This window comes from Microcaecilia unicolor, chromosome 1 (genome assembly GCF_901765095.1).
Source record: "Microcaecilia unicolor chromosome 1, aMicUni1.1, whole genome shotgun sequence".
Classification (NCBI taxonomy): Eukaryota; Metazoa; Chordata; class Amphibia; order Gymnophiona; family Siphonopidae; genus Microcaecilia; species Microcaecilia unicolor.
In genome coordinates, this window is record NC_044031.1 from 569326299 (window position 1) to 569349324 (window position 23026).

General features: G+C 44.9%; 1 protein-coding gene across 2 annotated transcripts in view; it reads right to left on the bottom strand.

The window, feature by feature from the left end:
• Positions 1-221: 221 nt before the first annotated feature.
• Positions 222-23026, bottom strand: part of TRPS1 (transcriptional repressor GATA binding 1) — a 593514-nt gene continuing 570709 nt past the window's right edge. For both annotated transcript variants that reach the window (XM_030218248.1, XM_030218239.1), the window contains one exon: positions 222-1591. In XM_030218248.1, the coding sequence (XP_030074108.1) occupies positions 515-1591 (1077 nt within the window). In that variant the 3' untranslated portion in view covers positions 222-514. The remainder of the gene's footprint in view (positions 1592-23026) is intronic.

The window sequence follows — 23026 nt, forward strand, 5'->3', positions numbered from 1 at the left end:
CATTTTTCCCAAGCAAATTTATAACATAAAAAAAATAAATATTAGTTGCCTGATGTAGTCAGAAATAATTATCCTTGCACATCTTCATATTACATAGAGATTGCTTAGCAGGTTTCAAATATTGATACTATTTTCACTGGCCATAATCCATTTCATTTGTTCTTTGTAAAATCCTAGGCATATAAAAGTTTAAAAAAGGGATTTTTTTTTCGGGGGGGGGGGGGGGGGGGGGGGGGAAGGGAAGGCATGCACTATGACAGTGGTAGTGGTATTTACAAAGGTCCTCAAGGGCCACATACAGGTCAAGTGTTTAGGCTAACCATGATGAATATGCATGAGATAGATTTGCTGCATATGCAAATATACCTTATCCATATTCATGAGGGATAGCCAGAACATGGGACACTTTGAGGACTGAAAGTGAATACTACTGCTCTACGAAGTGCTTTACAGGCCTTAAGACATTACAAGCTACTAAATCTCCATCAATAAAACCTATTTCTTTTGAATTGTGCTAAGTGCTAAAGTTTTGTTCTTTAGGTTTTCCATCCTTTTCAACTTGTGCAATGTTCCTGTGTAGGCCCCTCTGGATATGAGTTGTAAAGTCATATTTGTCCGTGCAAAAATGCTGACATATGCTGCACTGGAAAGGTCCACTGTCACCATGACAACTCATATGCAAAGCATACATCACTTCATCCAGAAAGACAATGCCACAGTGCGCACATTTTGTTGAAAGTTCATCTTGAGTACTTCTATCAACTTTCTCTGGCTTTACTACATTCAACGGACCTTCATCCTTGGAATTTGGTGGTGCCTTATTCTTCTCCTTGGAGGCACCATTTGTAGTTGGCCCAGGTCTGGAATGCTTAATTGCCAAATCTAGTGGAATGTCATTATCCGATCCAACAGCTGAAATAGGAGGAGGCAGATTAAAAGTGGAGTAAGGCACATAATTTTGACAAGGATTTGGTAAGCCAGGCACATGACTCAAGTAGTGTGGATTCCCAGGAACTGACCGCTTATATTTACTCCAGATCCTTAGCCAATCTGCTTCATTCTGGAAGTCATTTTGTACAAATGGAAGTCGAAAAAGTGGGTATTGATACTTTTCAATAGGGCTTCCTGGTGGTGAATAGTTAGGGTGTTTTGTAGGTCTCATGTATTTTTCTATTGGGCTACCTCTCTCTGAGTTTCCTTTTCCATCAGATACAGAAGAACTATTACCTGGGTCTCCACTGCTTTCCTGAGGGCTTTTTATCTGAATGTGCAAAGGTTGCATCCTTTTGTGAATATCCAAAGTTTGGTTGACCAATATTGGCTGTTGAGAAGAATGGCTTTTAGTCAATGAAGCTGGAGCCTCATATTTACTTAGGCTAGGTTGTTGACTTTCTCTTTGATGGCCTTCAGTTGCATGATCCTCTGACCGTCTCTCTAATGGACTTCCATTGACTTGTTCCTCACTGCTGCCCCTGTGCTGTTTGTTAAGCTGCTCTGTTTGCAGTGCCTCTGGGTTAAGACGCTTCCTCGTTCGTCTTCTAATGATCTGCTCACCATTGTTCTGCTTGATGATGTTCAAAGGCCTGGGAGTCTGCAAGAAACACATTGATAAGAAAAGCATTAAAAATAGCTTAACAACAATGCTCATGCATATGTTAGTCATACATCAGTTAAGAGGTGCTTTGAGACATCATAAAAGTGATTAATGACATTACACCACTATTAAAGATCATTTAGGGCTGGTGTGGTGGCTCAGTGGCAATGAGCATGCTATCACACTGTATCCTGGGCTATCTGGGCAGTCTCTTGTGGGGGGGGGGGGGGGGCAAAGCGAGGCGAGGGAGGATTCATGTTTCTCACAGGTAACACTTGATGCCTAGTTTTAGAGCCTGGGATACCAAATTTGAGGAAGTAGTTCTAGTGAATGACACTCAGCTTCAGATCATTGGTGCATAGACTATGCTAGGATCTGGACAAGTGGGAGGTTATTGAAACAGAGGAAAAATTCTTTCTGTGAACAAAGGTTTATAATTCTAAGAGCCCAACACTAAAGGAAGAAAAACAACATACTAGGCCAGCACCAAACCTAGAAATGTAAAAAGGGCAGTTTAAATATATAAACAAACCAAACTCAGACATTTGTTTTTATTTTAACCTTCTGACTTGCTAATTTTGCACCATATCATGATGTTTACACGGAAAATCCTAACACTAGAATTTGGAGAGCTAAAACTGTCATGCCAAGTTCAAGATAAAATTATTCTTCTGCTGAACATATATCTTATGCTAAAAAAACATTACATAAAATACTAAATAGATTGGAAAATTTTAATAATTCTTAGCAGTGCAGCGAGATCATCACAGGTAAGATGAAAGGAAGGGGCTTCAACAATTTGTTGCTGAGCTCTGTCACTAAAATGTCAAAACAGTGGTACAAATTGTTAACATGAATTTCAGTAAGTCACAGTAATGTGAATAATTTATACAGATCAAAATATTTTTAGAAAGTGTGTGCTGGATGCAATAAATAGCATAACATATAATCTATACTCATGCTTTACAAGTAAGGGGCAAGATCACTAAATCCCTACTATAGCTAAGTGTAGATTCTACTTAAAAGGCATAAGCTAAATCCATAAAATTCCTATAGAGATCCTTACAGCACTCATTTCTCATTTTTTCCACTTGCACGTCAGAACTTTTGTTTCATAATTTGTAATGATGTATGTTAATACATTTTTAAAAAACGCCACAACACTTCTTTCTACCATTGAGTTATTACTTTGGTTTCAGTGTCTTTTCTGTTTTTCTCTGTTTTAACTTAACTCGCCTGTCCTTTTGACTCTTCTTCTCTCTGTCTGCCATCCAACTTCCCTCTTCATCCCTTATCCATCCTTTCCATTATCTCCCTTGTGTGTCCCTCTCCCCATCCTTCCTCTCCCCATGTTCATCACCTTCCCCACATATTCAGCATCTCTCTTCTGTGTCCCTATCTTACTCTGTCCAGTAACTCCTCTCTGTGACTTTGTCCCTATGCTCCCTCCATGCACAGCATCTCTTCTGTGTCCCCTGTCCCTCCCTATGTGCAGTTTCTCCCCTCTTCCTTTCCTTTTCCTCTACCCATCCTGGGGCTAGCATCTCTCCCTTTTTCTCCTCTTCCCCCAGTCATCCGAATCCCCACACCAGAGCCAGCATCTTTCCCTCACTTACCTTGACCCCTCTCCCACTATGATCTGGCATCTCTCTCTCCCTCCATTCACTGTTCCAGCATCTGTCTCCCTATCTCACCCCTGTCCCAGTCTCTCTCCCTTCCTTCCTTTTGGTCTTGGGTTTTCTCTCTTCCTTCTAACCACAGGCCCAGCATCTCTCCATCTGCTTCCTTCTCCTCCTCCTACCCGGGTCTGGCATCTCACTCAAGCCCCCACACAGTTATAGCATCTCTCCCTTTCTCTCCCCAAGTCTGACATCTCTCTGTAGACCCTTGCTGCCCCCCCTTTTGTTGTCCTCCAATCTGGCACCAGCAGCAATGACAACAGCTAATCTCCAACTGGCCTGGAACCAGCAGAGGAAAAACCCTGGCAGGGCTAGTCAGAGACTTGCCATGGTCATTGCTGCCAGCACCAGGTTGGAGAACTGAGGGGGGAGGAGCAGAGGGTCACAGAAAAATGTTGAACCTCCAATGGGGGGGGGGGGGGGGGGGGGGGAGACTGGACAATGGGGTGGGGGAAGGGAAAGGATGGGAGACTTTCAGAAATGCTGGACAGCCAATGAGTGAAGGGTATTGTGACAGCAGGTGGCCCGGCCCCATCATTAGGCAGTCCTGGGCTTTTTGCCAGGCTCACTCAATGACAGCTCTGCTCATGCTGGCTACATTATATATGTGAATAAGAAGTTCTAAATAGCACTAGACATGGACCAGGAAAGACTTCAGGAGAAAAATATCTGATTATCTCAAGGTAGCAAAACAATGTGACAAGACAATGGTGAAAGACAATGGGATGCTCAGCTGCACAGAGAGAGGGATATAACCAATAGTGAAAAAGGAAGTTTGCTTATGTTTATGATGCCAACTTGATATTCTGCCTAATCCAGCCAGTAGGCCAATGTGGATTAGGTGGTGAATTTCCCTGTACAGGTTGTTGGAGAGATCTCCTGGAACACTGTGCTTAGGTTTGGAAGCTGTCCCTCAGTCAAGAGAAAAAGAGGCTGGAGGCAATCCAAAGGAAAGCAACCAAAATGCTGCATGGTTTGTGAAGGAAGACATATTAAGAAGAGACTTAAACATACAAGTATATATACCCTAGAGGAAAGGAGGGATATGGGCAATATTAATACACTAGCAAAACAGGCCCGTTTCTGACACAAATGAAATGGGTGCTAGCAAGGTTTTCCTCGGAGTGTGTATGTTTGAGAGAGTATGTGTGAGAGTGACTGTGTGAGAGACAGTGAGTGAATGTGCGAGTGTGTGTGTGTGTGACAGAGAGAGATTGAGACTGGGTGTGAGTGTGTCTGTGAGAGAGAGAGTGTGTGTGTGAGAGTGAAAGTGTGTGCCAGGGGCCCCCGCCCCTCCCTCCCAGTTCCAGTGTCACCCCTTCCTCCGTGTTCCAGGGTCGTCGTCACCCCCCCTCCCTCCCTCAGAGTTCCAGGGTCATCCCCCCATTTTTTTCCTAGTTTTTGTACAGGTGGTGCATTCCCTCCCTCCTCCCCTCTCGTCCCTTCCCGAGTTCCAAACCCCTCTCCTCCACTGAGTTCCAGACACCCCCTCCCTCCCCCCCCTGAGTTCCAGACGCACGCAAACAGATTGCAACTTGATCAGATCATTCGTCCACGCCACGCGGCCGAGAAGAGGACTTTGGCTGGCGGGGGTTGGGGTCCCCCGCCAGCACAGGTATGCGACGGCGGCAGGGGGAGGGTTGGTGGCGGGAAGGGGGGCTCGAGAGGGTCGCGGCAGGGGGGTCCAGGGGTAAGGAACTCGGAGGGGGGGTCTGGAAATCGGAGGGAGGGATTCTTCTGACGTCGCGTTACCATGGGCGGAGCGATTATGAAGCATACGAACACTACAGGGCTTCATGGCTTCACTGCCATGGAGCCAGCTTCAGAACATTGGAGGTGCAAATTATTATATTAGATAAGAAACAAGCCTTTTTTTTTTTTTAAAGGAAAGGACGCTGCAGCACAAGGGGGACCTGATATGAAGTTGCAGGAAGGAAGACTCAGCAGTAGTCAATATATATATATATCTTAATGGAAAGGGTGGCTAATGCCTGGAATAACCTCCAGGTGAAAGTTGGGTAGGTAAAAACGGTGATGGAAATCAAACAGAAGTAGGAAAAACAGAGGATTCCTTAACAATAAGAACATGAAAACCAAAGCATTGTGTGCTTCACCTCAAGAGAGGTGAACTGACTTTTGCACCTCTTAATACGGTATGGAGGGAGAGAGGGAGGAAAAAACGACAGTTACAAATCTAAAATAAAGTGGGGAAAGGAAGGCAAACTGCACAGAGCAGCAATTAACCCTAAACAAAGGATAACAGGGGAGGGGGTAACCTTGCCCCTGATACGAGAGGGTCACCATATGGACCTTCAGAAAACTGAGAGCCAATCCCTGCTCCAAGCTCTGTTGTTGAAACTCCAGGATGGAGATCAGATCTGCTTGTGCACCACCTCTCAAAGATGTGCCACATCTAGAGGTAGGCCAGGGACATAGACTACCTCCAAGCCTTCAACATTATACAAATAATGGAGACTGGGTAGCCCCTATTTTTCAGGCAATGTCTTTCAAGGGCCAAGCTGTAAGCCACAAGGGATCTGGGTCCTCTGTGACAAAGTTTTTGTGACTGAAAAATAGGGGACATTTTGCATTAGATCAGGTCTCAGCATGGAGGACCCCAACAATTCACCAGAGACTGGAATGCAGAGGGACTCAGCTCCCACTCCCCTGGATCCAAGATGTTTGGCTGAGACATTCTACTTACGGTCTGTGCCAGAGCTGGTGGTTGGGGGCAGGGATAGTGCTGGGCAGACTTATACGGTCTGTGCCCTGAAAAAGACAGGTACAAATCAAGGTAAAGTATACATAAAAAGTGGCACATATGAGTTTATCTTGTTGGGCAGACTGGATGGACCGTGCAGGTCTTTTTCTGCAGTTATCTACTATGTTACTATGTTACTTGTCGGTTTTCTCTATGATGTGCACCACCATGAGCACCACAAGATGCCACTCTGCTCAGCTGCACAGTCAGATGGCCTCTAGGGTCACTGATATCTGTTAACGTAAGCCATTGCTGTGGCATTGCCAAACATCGCCTGGACTGCTTTGCCCTTGAACAGGGACAAAAGTGTTGCAGCGCTATGCACTGGATCTTGTCTCAACATAGTTGATGGTCCATGACACTTCTGTCCATGACCAAAGAAAAGTCAATGGTGAAAGCTAGAAGGATGCGTGGGTGCACTGAGAGAGGAGTGGTCAATAGGAAAAAAAGGAAGTGATGATGCCCTTCTATAAGACTGATAAGACCTCATTTAGAGCTGTGTACAATTCTGGAGACCACACTTTCAAAAAGATATAAATAGGATGGAGATGGTCCAGAGGGCAGCTACTAAAATGGTCAGTGGTCATTGTCATAAAGCATACATGCACAGGAGCTAATTCTTTTTCAACTGAAAGGAAGTTCTTGAATGAGGGGGCATAGGATGAAGGTGAAAGAGGACAGACTCAGAAGTAACCTGAGGAAATGTTCTTCCAATTGAGCTTGGCTTGAACAGGATTATTTAAAATTCCATAAACAATTGAAAATGTGGCTTTTTAATAAATGTTTAAATGTTAGATAGCAAGGCTAAAAATATTTAACAAATATTGAATCATTCCTCGGAAGCTATTCCTCTTCTGAACAGGATTTACTACATTTCCCCTTCTTCAAATAATAATGTAGAGGGAGAACTAGGGGCTGTCCAAGAAGCAAAGTTGGATGTAATGAACATATCACCAATGTCAGAGTCTTCAATACTGGATGATAAGGACCACCTTATTGATGTATTTTGTATTTGAATAGGACCTCAGGTGCTGTTTTGAAACTATATTTCAGGAATTTACAATCCTTGTTTTATGGTCAAAGGATATGGATGTACCCTGATATGACACAAAATAATTAGGATCGGAGAAGAGCATTTTATGCATTGAGACAAGAGACTAAAGGCTCCTTTTACAAAGTGGTGCTATCGATTAGCAATGCGCTGAATGTGAAAAAAAACATCCAATTCCCATGGGCTTCTTTGCATTCAGCGCATGCTAATTGGTAACACCACTTTGTAAAAGGGGCCCCAAATCTTTGAATGCGACAGAGTTATTGTTGCAAATGTTTGGTTAGATATGTTGGGACAAAGTATTTCTTCTTTGCTCTGGAACAAGGCTTTCCTGGATTTGAAGACCTCAACCAGGCATAACTGAAGATTGAAGAAGTAGAAGAATTTTGGATGGGGTATTTACGAAATCGCTGCTATTGATTTTCCTAATATTTCTGCTCTTTTATATCCTTATGTGCTGCTCCCTTTTCTATTTGTGGTCTAAGAAGGCATTCTTGATTTTTTAATGAAAAATATTGCTTTCATTATGCTATCTCCATTTTGCCTGAACAAGTGTTTACTTGTGTTATAAGTGTTTAAAAAAATAAAATAATGTTATAGATAGCAATTTATGTTAAGATATAATAATTGTTTAGGCTGTGCATACCTTTGATATTGTTTCTATTCTATAATTTTGGTTGTGAAATTCTGAGGTTTAAAGTTTGATACGATATTCAAAATTTGCTATGTTCTGCCAACTCCTGCAGGCCCTGCACCTCCTGCCCATGGGCATGATGGCAACCAAAGCTGAACTGGAGATATAACTCCACAATGGGCCCGACCCCAAAACTCATCTTGCTGAGATGCTTGGGCTGTTGCTCTGTCCTCTGCCAGTGCCTGCTCCAACCAGCAGCCTTGCACTGCCTGCTGTCCTTAGACAGTTTCACTCTTTTAAGTAACTTTGTTTTCCTAGCAAACAAGCAGGCAATAAACTCTGCTAGCTAAATAATTAAAAAACAAATCTCTGCAGGAGTGCCAAAAGAAAGAAGAGGGGGGAACCTTAGTCTCCTGCTGGCAGGGTTCCCGCTAGTCCACCTCTCTGAGCAAAAGCCTGTGGCTAAGGCTTGGGGCGGCAGACAGTCATACCCCTCCAAGTTCAACTGGGGTAAGGACTATGGCCCAAACCCCAGGAGCAACTAGCCAAAGGACTTGACCTTCAAGCGGTGCAGGCTATGGACTGTACCCTTGGGAGTCAGGCATACCAAACACATCTGCTGCACCAGACCAACCCACACAAACTTCTGGAAGTATGAGATATTGAAGGTTTCCAGACTGCACCAGCCTTTATACCAGTGATTGCACTGGAAGAGTTCAGTTTCTCTACCTCCATCTGCTGGAGGTTGGACAAAACCCATTCTTCTGGACTGGTCTAGCAGGATGAAAAGGAAACGAGCCTTATAAGGGATACAGTTGGTTTCTAAATCTCAGAGATTCTGGAAAACAAATTGGCCAAACCTGTCACGCTGGGAATCCCTTTCCAAACAGTAATGGATTATGAATACATGGATGGATGCCCATACTACAGCCCTGTAAATCTTCACGGCCAATCTCAAGTAGGCTACTGATGCAGCCATGGCTTAGATATTGTGTACTTTGACATGCTTGGTCATACGAAAAGGACATGCAGTGTGAGCTAACCAGTTGGAAAGTACATGCTTGGCAATGGCAGTTCCAGGTTCATTAAGGTCAAAAGAAACAAACTGGGTAGACTTTCTAAGGGTTTTTGTCTGCTCCAAGTAGAAGGCTAACCTAAAGTGTATGAAGCACGTTCAGCAGGAACAAGGCAGTAGAGGTAGGCTCAATGTCACTGGAGGACACTGTCCCCAGTTCTGATTATATATCTCCTATAAAATTCACAGTCTTTCACTATAATTCCTCTCCAACTGGCAGAGAAGAGAGTGGAAGTTTATTTGTTAGTTCCTCCGTTAGCTTCACTTATAAGTTTCAATATATGAGACCTGTCAGAATCCTGCATTGAAATCACAGGTATCATAACAGAGTGGGACACAAGACTGTGCTTGACCACCTTTGGGTAGGGAGCATTCCAAGCTCTCAAACCTGTCTTATGAGGCACATGGGTTCTTCTGTGTACAAAAAAAGCCCACTTGACTGTCATGGGAACCAGGCACCATAATGAGTACAGTCCTTTCCAATCCCCTTCCTTGTTCACTGTCTTTCAGAAGCCAGCTCTATGCTGACAGGTAGTTCTTTTCATTAAAGCAGCTATAGCGCAAGATAAAGGATTTGTAACTTTCTCTAGAAATAGGCATTTTCCCCTTAGTTTTAAACTGAAACCTTTTCTAGAGGTAGAAACTTAATAGCCAAAAACTCTTGTTCTAAAAGGCATTTATTTTGCTTTGGGAACAAAGATTGGGGTTTGAAGGAGGAATTGTAGGTTAGTGATAGGTAAAATAAAAATATAAAAAAAGCAAATTTTATCAACTAATCTCTATAGTCTTTTCCCCTTAGTTTTAACAACTTGAACTTTGTACCACAGCATTAATAGATAGACTTTAGCAGGCACTGCAGGATCTAGTTTAGTCTTCCCATCCACCCTCCCACTCCTAGGACAACTCTTCATTTATAGTCAGTTATTGTAATTAGGGCAACAAGCAAGGAGTGCTCTTACAGAGTTTTAAATACATTTCATTACCATCTCAGAAGGAAACACTTTATAAACTAAAAGACATTTTTTATATTAGGCTAATATCCTTAATACTGTAGCAAATTTAAAATGATTGAAAAACTCAAAATCACTAAGATGGAGTCAGCAGTCCAGCAGCAAGAGGGGTGCTATCCAGTCTTTTGCATTGAGTGTCACATGTATGATTATCTCCCAGTTGGTGAGATTCATATGTGTGTGCCCGATGCAAAGAGCTCCTAGCTCTCAGAGAACGTGGAGCTGAGGGAGACAGAGAGGTACATAGAGGAGACCTACAGGGATGTTGTAGAGAAGTCCCACCTCCAGTCTGGTAGCCCCTGTGCTACCTTGGAGAAGGGAGGTCTCCTAGAAGGAGAGCATCACCCTGGTGAAGGAGGAAGTACTCCTGTAGCCAGGACCTGCCCACCAGGGGATGTACTATCCTCTCGCACCGAGGATATGTCTCCAAGTGCTGCCCAGGAGGGAACGGTTAGGACAGCTGTTGTAGTTGGTGATTCGATCATTAGGCATATAGATAGCTGGGTGGCTGGTGGACGTGAAGATTGCCTGGTGACTTGCCTGTCTGGTGTAAAGGTGGCGGATCTCACGCGTCACCTAGATAGGATTTTAGATAGTGTTGGGGAGGAGCCAGCTGTCTTGGTACATGTGGGTACCAATGACATAGGAAAATGTGGGAGAGAGGTTCTGGAAGCCAAATTTTGGTTCTTAGATAGAAAGCTCAAATCCAGAACCTCTAGGGTAGCATTTTCTGAAATGCTACCCATTCCACGCGCAGGGCCCAAGAGATAGGCAGAGTTCCAGAGTTTCAATACGTGGATGAGACGATGGTGCAGGGAGGAGGGTTTTAGATTTGTTAGGAACTGGGCAACATTCTGGGGAAGGGGGAGCCTATTCTGAAAGGATGGGCTCAACCAGGGTGGGACCGGGCTGCTGGCATCAGCATTTAAAAAGGAGATAGAGCAGCTTTTAAACTAGAAATGGGGGGGGGGGGGGGGGAGCCAACAGTCGCTCAAAAGCGCATGGTTCGGGATAAAATATCTTTCAAAGATTTTCCAAAACAGGGAAGATAGGGTATCCTGATAGTGAGGTTGGAAAAGAGACCATAGTAGATTAGGTGTCCTTAAATAAAATTCAGACAAAAGATTGCAAATTAATACTGTCAAGTACTAAGCATGATATAAATAGAACAACAAACATAATCTGAAATGTCTATATGCGAATGCCAGGAGCCTAAGAAATAAGACGGGAGAGTTAGAATATATTGCACTAAATGAAAAACTAGATATAATAGGCATCTCTGAGACCTGGTGGAAGACAGCTAACCACTGGAACCACTGTCATACTGGGGTACAAATTATATTGTAGTGGTGGGGTGGATCAAATTGGTGGAGGGGTAGCATTGAGGCATATTTTCAATGTACTTAGCCTTCCAAAGTTCCATAGAAACCTATGGAACTTTGGAAGGCTAAGTGCTTTGAAAATATGCCTCATTGTATATTAAGGAGAGCCTTGAATCAAATAGATTGAAAATTCTGCAGGAAACAAAACACTTCTTGGGATCACTGTGGATTGAAATTCCATGTGTAAAGGGGAAAAGGATAGTGATAGGAGTGTACTACCGTCCGCCTGGCCAGGATGAACAGACGGATGCAGAAATGTTAAAGGAAATTAGGGACGAAAAAAACTGGGCAACACAATAATAATGGGTGATTTCAATTACCCCGATATTGACTGGGTAAATGTAACATTGGGGCAGCTAGGGCGGTAAAATTCCTTGATGAAATCAAGGACTCCTTTATGGAGCAGCTGGTACAGGAGCTGACAAGAGAAGGAAAAATTCTAGACCTAGTCCTTAGTGGAGCACATGATCTGGTGCAGAAGGTAATGGCCACTTGATAACAGTGATCATAATATGATCGGATTTGATATTAGCTTTGAAGTAAGTATACATAGGAAATCAAATACGTTAGCGTTTAAGTTTAAAAAAGGAGACTATGATAAAATGAGAACGGTGAAAAAAAAAACTTAGAGGAGTGGCTGCGAGGGTCAAAAATTTACATCAGGCGTGGATGCTGTTCAAAAACACCATCCTGGAAGCCCAGGTCAAATATATTCCGCGTATTAAAAAAGGAGGACGGAAGACCAAACGACAGCCGGAATTGTTAAAAAGTGAGGTGCAGGAAGGTATTAGAGCTAAAAGAAAATCCTTCAGAAAATGGAAGAAGGAACTGACTGAAAAAAATAAGAAACAGCATAAGGAATTTGAAGTCAAATGCAAAGCACTGATAAGGAAGGCTAAGAGGGACTTCGAAAAAAAGATTGCGTTGGAGTTAAAAACACATAGTAAAATTTTTTTAAGGTATATTAAAAGCAGGAAGCCAGCAAAAGAATCGGTTGGGCCACTAGATGACCAAGGAGTAAAAGGGGCGATCAGGGAAGACAAAGCCGTAGCGGAGAGATTAAATGAATTCTTTGCTTCGGTCTTCACCTAGGAAGATTTAGGTGGGATACCGGTGCCAGAAATGGTATTCGAAGCTGACAAGTCGAAGAAACTTAATGAATTCTCTGTAAACCTGGAGGATGTAATGGGCAGTTCTACAAACTGAAGTGTAGCAAATCTCCTGGACCGGATGGTATTCATCCTAGAATAGTGATAGAACTGAGAAATGAACTTGCGGAGCTATTGTTAGTAATATGTAATTTATCCTTAAAATCAAGTGTGGTACTGGTACTGTAACGCCAATTTTTAAAAAAGGTTCCAGAGGAGATCTGGGAAATTATAGACCAGTGAGTCTGACGTTGGTGCCGGGCAACATGGTAGAGACTATTATAAAGAACAAAATTACAGAGCATATTCAAAAGCATGGATTAATGAGACAAAGTTAACATGGATTTAGTGAAGGGAAACTTGCCTCACTAATCTATTACATTTCTTTAAAGGGGTGAACAAACATGTGGATAAAGGTGAGCCGGTTGATGTGGAGGGGCATAATCGAACGGAAACGCCTATCTCCAAGGGCGTTTATCTCCGAGAACGGGTCCGTGAAGGGGCGGGCCAAACCAAATTTTCGAAAAAAATGGATGTTTTTGAGCTGGGCGTTTTTTTTTTTTTTTAGTGATAATGGAAACTAAAAACGCCTAGCTCAAAAACGTCCTAATCCGAGCCATTTAGTCGTGGGAGGGGCCAGGATTCGTAGTACACTGGCCCCCCTGATATGCCAGGACACCAACTGGGCACCCTAGGTCAGTGCGGTGGACTTCAAAAAAAGCTCCCACATGCATAGCTCCCTTACCACGGGTGCTGAGCTCCCAAGCCCCCTCCCCCAAAACCCACAAATGTACAACACTACCATAGCTCTTAGGGGTGAAGGGGGCACCTACATGTGGGTACAGTGGGTTTTAGAGGCCTCCCATTTACCAGCACAAGTGTTACAGGTGGGGGGGGGGGGGGGGGGATGGGCCTGGGGTCACCTGGCTGAAGTGCACTGCGGTACCCACTAAAAGTGCTCCAGGGACCTGCATACACGCAGGCCTCTAGGACTGGTTGCTGCTATATAACATTGGCACACCAGTTGACACCTGAAGACTAATCTCTCCGAAAACGTCCTTTATTGGAATAACCGCCTTTACTCACAGTTAACTGCAGAGCAGAGGTTGTGCCCCACTGGCAATGAGTCTCCCTGGTACTGAGATTAGCAGTAGGTCAGAGCTGGCAGAATGCTGTACAATGCCCTCTTTCAGCCACATTCAAGGTAAGAACTAAGTTGTCTAACGTGGCTACCACAGGAAAGGTAACTAAAACTGGCTTACAAAAATGGCCACTACCGCATGGACTACAACAGGAAACACAACAGGGCACACTCTGACCCAGTAGGCAGGGGGAAAAGCACCATGGGCGAAGAGCCTACCAACTACCAACATCGTGAGACTGTAACACAAGCTAATGAAATCACGGAGCCCAATACCCTACACCGACCACAATGCAATGCTGATGTGACCCTGTTCTGCACCCGAGAGCCACATCTGACCCAGGGAAAGGCTGTGAGAGGATCGAACACATTCTGTTGTCATGGAGGTGGGTACGGCATTTGAGGCTGGCATACAGGCTGGAAAAAAAGTTTTTAAAGTGGGGTTTTTTTTTGGTGGGAGGGGGTTAGTGACCAGTGGGGGAGTCCAGGGAGGTCATCCCCGATTCCCTCCAGTGGTCATCTGGGCAGTTGGAGCACTTTTTTGGGACTTGTTCGTGAAAAAAAAGGGTCCAAAAAAAGTGACCCAAAATCGCGGTCAAAATGCTTTTTTTTTCCCGATTATCAGCTAAAGACGCCCATCTCTCCTCGGCTGATAACCACGCCCCAGTTCCGCCTCCACCACGCCTGACACGCCCCCGTCAACTTTATTCGTTTCTGCGACGGAGTGCAGTTGGAAACGCCCAAAATCGGCTTTTGATTATACCGATTTGGGCGCCTTTGCGAGACAAACGTCTATCTCCCGATTTAGGTCGCACTATAGGTGTTTTTCTCTTTCGAAAATAAGCTGGATTGTGTATCTAGATTTTTAGAAGGCGTTTGACAAAGTACCTCATGAAAGACTCAAAAGGAATTTGGAGAGTCCTGGGATAGGAGGTAGTGTTCTATTGTGGATTAAAAACTGGTTAAAAATAGAAAACAGAGAGCAGGGTTAAATGGTCGGTATTCTCAATGGAATAGGGTAGTTAGTGGGGTTCCCCAGGGGTCTGTGCTGGGACCACGGCTTTTTAACATATTTATAAATGACCTAGAGATGGGAGTAACTAGTGAGGTAATTAAATTTGCTGATGACACAAAGTTATTCAAAGTCGTTAAATCGCGGGAGGATTGCGAAAAATTACAAGAGGACCTTACGAGACTGGGAGATTGGGCGTCTGAATGGCAGATGACGTTTAATGTGAGCAAGTGCAAAGTGATGCATGTGGGAAAGAGAAACCCGAATTATAGCTACGTCATGCAAAGTTTCACGTTAGGAGTCATAGAGCAAGAAAGGGATCTAGGTATCATTGTTGATGATTCGTTGAAACCTTCTGCTCAGTGTGCTGGTGCGGCTAAGAAAGCAAATAGAATGTTAGGTATTATTAGGAAAGGAATGGAAAACAAAAATGAGGATGTTATAATGCCTTTGTATCGCTCCATGGTGCAACGCATCTCGAATATTATGTTCAATTCTGGTCGCTGCATTTCAAAAAAGATATAGTGGAATTAGAGAAGGTCCAGAGAAGGGCGACGAAAATGATAAAGGGGATAGGACGACTTCCCTATGAGCAAAGGCTAAAGCAGCTAGGGTTCTTCAGCTTGGAGAAAAGGCAGCTGAGAGGAGATATGATAGAGGTCTATAAAATAATGAGTGGAGTTGAATGGGTAGATGTGAAGCGTCTGTTGACACTTTCCAAAAATACTAGGACTAGGGTGCATGCGATGAACCTACAATGCAGTAAATTTAAAACGAATTGGAGAAAATGTTTCTTCACTCAATGTGTAATTAAACTCTGGAATTCGTTGCCAGAGAATGTGGTAAAGGAGGTGAGCTTAGCAGAGTTTAAAAAAGGTTTGGACGGCTTCCTAAAGGAAAAGTCCATAGACCATTAATAAATGGACTTGGGGAAAATCCACTATTTCTGGGATAAGCAGTATAAAATGTTTTGTACTTTTTTGGGATCTTGCCAGGTATTTGTGACCTGGATTGGCAACTGTTGGAAACAGGATGCTGGGCTTGATAGACCTTTGGTCTTTCCCAGTATGGCAATACTTATGTACTTAGTATGAAAAAGGAGGCTCGCCATATGCCAGAGTTGCATGCCACTGCCACAACAAAGCTGTCAAAGGATCATGCTGTACTGTTGCATAACCCTGGGAGTCACACCTGATGCTATCACCATCAGTCCTCTGCTTTCAGCAAACTGCAGCTCTTCTACTATCCCTGGTTATGCTTTAAGAGACATAAAATTCAGTGCAATGCTAAGACGAGCTTAAAGAAAGAGTGGGGGAGTGGGTGTGGGAGATAGGGGCAGGAGCAGAAAAGAGTAGGCAGATAGAGAGAAGGTGTTGAGAGCAGTGGGAAGAAAAATTAAGAAAGTGAGACCAAGGGTGAGAAAGGAGGAGGCAGGGATCATGAGAAAGACGGGAGATAGAGGAGATGGGTAGGAGAGAGAGAAGGGAGATAGGGGTATACAACAAAAAAGAGGGGAAGGGGTCGAAGGAGACATGTTGGGCCAGAGAGAGGAAGTAAAAATAGTGCAAAAGATAAGAGGAGTTAGACTGGGTCTGCCAAGGCTTTACTATTTCTACAGGGTGGGGGGTGAGATATTGGGGTAGCTGAACCTCCATCATTTTTGTTGTGTGCAGTAGGGGGCTACTGAGCCACAGTACTATTCTTATGGGGACATAATGCAATATAACACCCTCAATAACAAGAACAACAATGATTCGTGCTCACGTTATAGTAAAATACTGTAGAAATTAGAGTCTGGCTTCTTGTGGTTCCATTTCAGTCTCTGGGTGTCACATTTGCAATGAACTAACTATTCAGCATTTGGGCGTCCATAACCAAAGTGTCATATTCTGTTAATGTGTACAGGATATATAGCAGACAGTCAGGAAATATTTCTGACATGTCAATTTCTACATTATACCTTTAACCTGGGGAAAAAATATAAAACATTCTGCTGCTAAGAACATAAGCATTGCCATACTGAGATAGACCAAAGGTCCATCAAGCCCAGCAAACTGTTTCCAATAGTGGCCAAAGCGAAGGTATTCTCCGAGGACAGGAGGCTTCATATTTTCTCAAGTGATCCGCATCATTCGGTCCGGCTTTTGCCATAGTAAAAAAGAGAGCTTTGTGGAGTGCGAGCTGCACACCACCGTGTATGCATGAGTGCCTTCCCGCCTATCGTACGAACACGGTCTACTAAATTTAATACTAAAACAAAAAGTAAAAATAACAAAGGAGACAACTCTAAGGGGAGGTGGAAGGGACTGTAAGAATATGAAGCCTGCTGTCCTCGGAGAATACCTGCTACAGCTAAGTATCTTCATTTTCTCCAAGGACAAGCAGGCTTCTATATTCTCACAAGTGGGGAATCCCTAGCATCCAGGCTCACCAAAAACCACAAACTCTGGTTAATTTGGCTTTGCAATGGTGATGACATCACACAGATTAATTTGAAACTATATACAATCTGAATGAGTATGCAGCCTGGAACAGAATAAAATCGGGCCTAGGATGGTGGAATTGGATTCTAGACCCCAAACAGATTCCACAACACTGTATGCATGAACCACTGTCGTGTCGGGTATCCTGCTCATGGCAGTAGTGTGATGTGATTGTGTGGACTGAGGATCACGTTGCAGCACTGCAAATTTCTTCAATGAAGACTGACCTCAAGTGGACTAGCGACACAGCCATGGCTCTGACATAATGAGCCGTGACATGACTCTCTAGGGCCAGCCCAGCCTGGGCATAAGTGAAGGAAACGCAATCTGCCAGTCAAACTGAAATGCCGCATTTCCCAATTGCGACCCCCATGCTGTTGGGATCAAAAGAAACAAAAAGCTGGGCAGACTACCTGTGGGGCCTTGTCCGCTCCATGTAGTAGGCTAATGCAATCCAAGATGTGCAAGCTGCTTTCATCAGGATAGGCATGAGGTGGGGAAAGAATGATGGCAAGACAATCGACTAGTTCAGATGGAACTCTGACACCACTTACGGCAGTAACTTAGGGTGCATGCAGAAGACTACTCTGCTGTGATGAAACTTAGTATAAGGTGCACCAACTACTAACGTCTGAAGCTCACTGACCCTAAGAGCTGAAGTAACAGCCACCAAGAAAATGACCTTCCTGTTTAAGTATTTCAGATAGCAGGAATACAGTGGCTCAAAAGGAGCTTTCATCAGCTAGGTGAGAACGATATTGAAATCCAATGAAACTGGTGGAGCTTTGACAGAGGGCTTTGACAAAAACAAACCTCTCATGAAGCGAGCAACTAAAGGCTGTCCATAGATGGGCTTACTTTCTACACATTGATGATGAGCGCTAATTGCACTAAGGTGAACCCTTACGGAGTTGGTCCTTAGAACAGACTCTGACAAGCATAGAAAGTCTGTGTAGGGCAATTAAGGGGATCTAGGGTATTGATCTCACAGCAGATGGCAAACCTCTGCCATAGAGTAAAACCTCTTAGTGGAATCTTTCCTGGAAGCCAGCAAGACCCAGGAGACACCCTCTGAAAGATACAAGGAAGCAAATTCTAGGATCTCAATATCCAAACTGTGAGAGCCAGAGACTGGAGGCTGGGATGTAGAAATAACCATTCGTTCTGTGCGATGAGGGTCAGAAAACACTCCAAGCTCCACAGTTCTTCAGAGGATAATTCCAGAAGAACAGGAAAACAAATCTGCTGTGGCCAGAACGATGTGATCAGAGTCATGGTTCTGTGGTCTTGCTTGAGTTTCAACAAAGGTTTTGCCACTAGAGGAGGCGGAGGATACGCATACAGAAGACCTGTTCCCCAATTGAGGAAAGCATTTGATGCAAGTCTGCCGAGGGCCTGAAGCCTGGAACAGAACTGAGGGACCCTGTGGTGATCTGAGTGGCAAAAAGATCAAAAGACCACTCATGCAACTTCATTACCCTGCCCAGCTTGTTAGCCATGGTATTGTTTGTGCCTGCCAGATAAGTGGCTCATAGAAACATGCTGTGTTGGCGGGCCCAAAAACGGCCTCCTGACACAGAGGCCGTGATCCAGTGCTCCGGTGCTTGCTGTCAATAATATATTGCAACGTGATTGACATGAGCTCCCTATTCCAGGGGAGATGCTTCCGTCATCAGCACGTTTTTGTGGCTGAGGAATTTGGAATGGAAGTCCCAGAGTCAAATTGGATCGAATTGACTACCACTGAAGAGAATATACAAGTTCTGGGGACACTTAAATGATATCTTCTAGAATCCCTGTGGCTTGATACTACTGAGAAGCCAGGGTCTCATGTGAAGACGTGTCATGGGTGCAATGTACACTGTGGAAGCCATGTGGCCCATCAATCTCAACATCTGCCAAGCTGTGACCTGCTGAGAGACACAAACCTTGGACACCAATGAGACAAGATTGTCTGCTCTCATCTGCAGGAGGTAGGCTCGAACCCACTGTGTGTCGAGCAGGGCTCTTATGAACTCCAATCGCTGGACAGGTGTAGATGGGATGTAGGCTAGTTTAAACGAACCCTAGTAGCTCTAGCATCTGACTAGTCATCTATATGGACTCCCGAGCACAGTGTGCTGAGGTGTTCTTTACCAGCCAATCATCAAGATATGGGAACACATGGAGCCCATCTTCGTAGCGATGCTGCAACTACTGCTAGACACTAGGTGAAGACCTTGGGAGCTGATGGTGAGGCCAAAAGGCAACATGCGATACTGAAAGTGCTGTGTTTCCAGCCAAAATCAAAGATACTTCCTGAGGGCTGGAAGTATCGTAATGTGAGTAAATGCATCCTTTAAGTCCAGAGAGAAAAGCCAAGTGTTTCTCTGAATCATTGGGAGAAGAGTGCCTAGGAAAACCATTCTGAACTTTTCTCAGACTAAAAATTTGTTCAAGGCCCTTAGGTCTTGGATGGGATGCATCCCCCCTGACTTCTTTTGCACAAGGAAGTACCTGGAATAGAATCCCTGTCCTTCTTCCCCTGGTGGAATGGGTTCAACCACAAGGGCCTTTAGAAGGGATGAGAGTTCCTCAGCAAGTACCTCCCTGTGCTGAGAACTGAATAAATAAGATCTAGGCAGGCAATTTGGAGGTTTGAGTTGTCAATTGAGGGCGTATCCAAACTAGTTGAAGAACCCACCAGTTGAAGGTTAAGAGGCCACCTTATGTGAAAACATTTTTGCCTCCCCCGACAGGCAAGTCATCTGGGATTGAAACTTTAACTGTGGCTATGCTCTGCTGGCCAGACAACAACTCGTCCCTTGATTTGACTGGGGAGCAGCAGGGGCTTTAGGCGCATGCTGACGTGAATGAGGACACAGACTGAGTAGGATGGTGAGTCGAAGGAGTACACCCATGCTAGAATAGTACTACAGACCGCTCCTTGGCTTGCCAAAAACCCTCTTAGTTGAGGAGAAAGGTGCAGAAGGCGCCCGGTCAGAGAGAGAAAAAATTGTATTAGTATGCTTCTTGATTTGGTCAACGACCTCCTCAACCTTCTCCCCAAAAAAGTTATGCTCCTGGTAAGGAGCATCCACCAATCGCTGCTGAACAGAGTGTTCCAAGTCAGAAGCACCCAGCCATGAGAGTCTGCACATTGCTATACTTTCAGCAGAGATCCTGGATGCCACATCAAAAGTGTCGTAAGTGCTGCAGGCCAAGAACTTTCAACATGCCTTCTGCTGCTTGACCAACTGGCGAAAAGGCTCGGCCTGCTCCCCAGGGAGCCAAATCTGACAGCTGTCGCACAGTTTCGCAAGTAGACACTCATGTAGAGCTGGTAGGATTGTGTAAGGGAGAAGAGCCGGGAGAGGACCATTGAAGCCTGGAACATCTTCCTCCGAAAAGAATCCAGGGTTCTAGCTTCTCTGCCTGTGGGCACCGAGGCATAGTCTCTAATTGTCCTGGCTCTTTTGAGAGTGGATTCCACCATCATTGTTCACTGTGGAGCCGATACTGGGTGTCAAGTTTCTTGGGAACGACAGGGATCGAAAAAGGGGACTCTCAGCTCCTGACAAGGATTTTCTTGAGTACCTCGTGGAGAACGGAGCATCTTGGCTCTGAGCTCATCCTCCACTGCCCCAAAAAATGGAATGATATCAGCCATTTCCTAAACAAAAGATGAAAATGAAAGGCTTTGTGGTGGAGACAGTCTCCTTTCAGATGGAGGGGAGGGTTCACAGGGGATCCCATAAGATTCATCTGAGAAGAAGAATCAGGGATCCTCCTCTGAATCCCATGAGTGCTGCTCTTCTGTGTTGGACAGTATCTCACTAAAGGGATCACTGGGACAAAACCTGTCTCGATGCCGAGGAACTGTGCCCTTGAGAGCGGCGTAGAGAAATCAGCTCCCATCTCGACACCGGCAAAACTTTCTCCACTGACATCAAGGAGGTACTGGTTTGGGTGGCAAGAAGCCAGCGTCGGAGGCTGCACCACAGGCTTAGGGCCAGTGGCCACAACAGGAGATATGGCAGATGCAAGCACCTGCGACACCAATGCACACCACTGCATGAGGCCATCCAGCAGCTCTGGAAGCAACGCCTGGATGTGCTCATCGAGGGCAGACACCGGGAAAAGCTGTGGTGCCAGTAGAGGTGTAAGTTGCAGAACCGCTGGGGTTGATGCAGCAGCAGGATCTCGGCTGTGTGGAGACAGGTCCATCGGCACCTCCTGTATGAAGGGAGAGCGATCCTCCTGGTGCCAACGCTTCTCGGGTGTCGAATCCTTTGACGCCCCAGAGCTCCTGGCACCATGTGTCAAAGGTGATCAATGACGATACTTCTTGGCCTTCACCTGAAGCATGTCCCCAAGGCTCCTCAGTACCGACGAGGATGACATCAACATTACCTCGGGGTCGGGTCTGAAGCATGTCAGCAAGGCTCCTTGGTGCCGATGCATAGCAGGAGGCCTCAAGACAGGTGGCATCCCATTCAACACCTCACTGGTCCCAGGGTCCAAAGTCTAGAAGAAGCCATGCTTACCGACACTCCTGATTTTGGTGCTGTGCTCTATGTTGATGCTGATGCCTCCGATGTTGAGGAACTGGACTTGGCTCAAAGATTCTCTCTCGTGGAACCTCTTGGGAAACCTGTAGGGCCATGGTCAGGCCGAAGACACTGCAGACACCAAGAATGGGTGTCTTCTCCTGGAATAGTCCAATTGCAAGGGGTACACAATACTGGGAATCGTCGTGGACATGGATGGAAAAACTTTGTCGATGGTGCCTGAAAAAGGCACGGAGAAAAAGAAAGTAAAAGACCTAACCGAAGTCAAGGCCTCAAAACGGCCCGAAGATGATGGAAATTAAAGAAAAACTTAAAGAAAATTAAAACCTGGCAAAATAAAGCTAAAGAAAAAAAAATAAAGGACAGGTTTGTAAGGCTCAAGAAAAAGAGCCACAAGAGAAGCAGAAAGAATACTGAAAGACACTAACAGCTTTCAAAAAGATCGGGCGAGTGAGGAGAGTACAAACCTCCCCCCCCATACAAAAAAAAAAAAACACACCATCTCCTCATGCGGAAAAAAGAGAACCAAGACCACATTCGCACGACGGGCAGGAAGGCACTCACACATGTGCAGTGAGTGCGGCTTGTGCTCCACAAAGCTCTCTTTTTTTAACTATGGCAAAAGACGGACCTTGCAACGCAGATTGGCGTCACCCACTTGTGAGAATATAGAAGCCTGCTTGTCCTCGAAGAATCCAGGTTACAAGTACCTGGCAAGTCCCAAAACAGTACATTTTATGCTGCTTATCCTAGAAATAAGCAGTGGATTTTCCCCAAGTCAATCTTAATAATGGCTTAAGAACTTATCTTTTAGGAAGTTATACAAACCTTTTTTAAACCCCACTAAGCTAAATGCTTTTACCACATTCTCTGGCAACAAATTCCAGAGTTTAATTACACATTGCGTGAAGAAATATTTTCTCTGATTTGTTTTAAATTTACCACTTTGTAGATTCATTGTGTGCCCCCTAGTCCTGGTAATTTTGGAAAGAGTAAACACGTGATTCACGTCTACTTGTTCCACTCCACATTTTATATATCCAGTGGTGTGCTGGAGCCGGCTCGCAAGAGCCAGTTGTTAAATTTTCTTCCGGCTTGCGACCCAGTTGTTGAAAATAGCAAGCCGGCTCTGGCTCTCCTCCCTCCCTCCGGATCCGCCTCACCGCCCGCTTGTTTTTTTGAATTCTTCGGGGCAGGCAGTCTTGCCTGCCCGCTTCCAGCGCTGACTGTCCTCCCTTGCCGATTCGCGCTTTAAAAATGGCCACCGAGACTTCCAGAGGCGGCCTCGCGAGACTTCAGCTGCAGTCTCGACGGCCATTTTGAAGCGCGAATCGGCAAGGGAGGACAGTCAGCGCTGGAAGCAGGCAGGCAAGACTACCTGCCCTGAAGAATTCAAAAAACAAGCGGGCGGTGAGGGACCGGATCGGGAGGGAGGAGAAGAATTCGCGATACAACTTGGGAGGGGGTGGCAGGGGGGAACAGGGAGTCGCTGCTGGGCATGGGTGG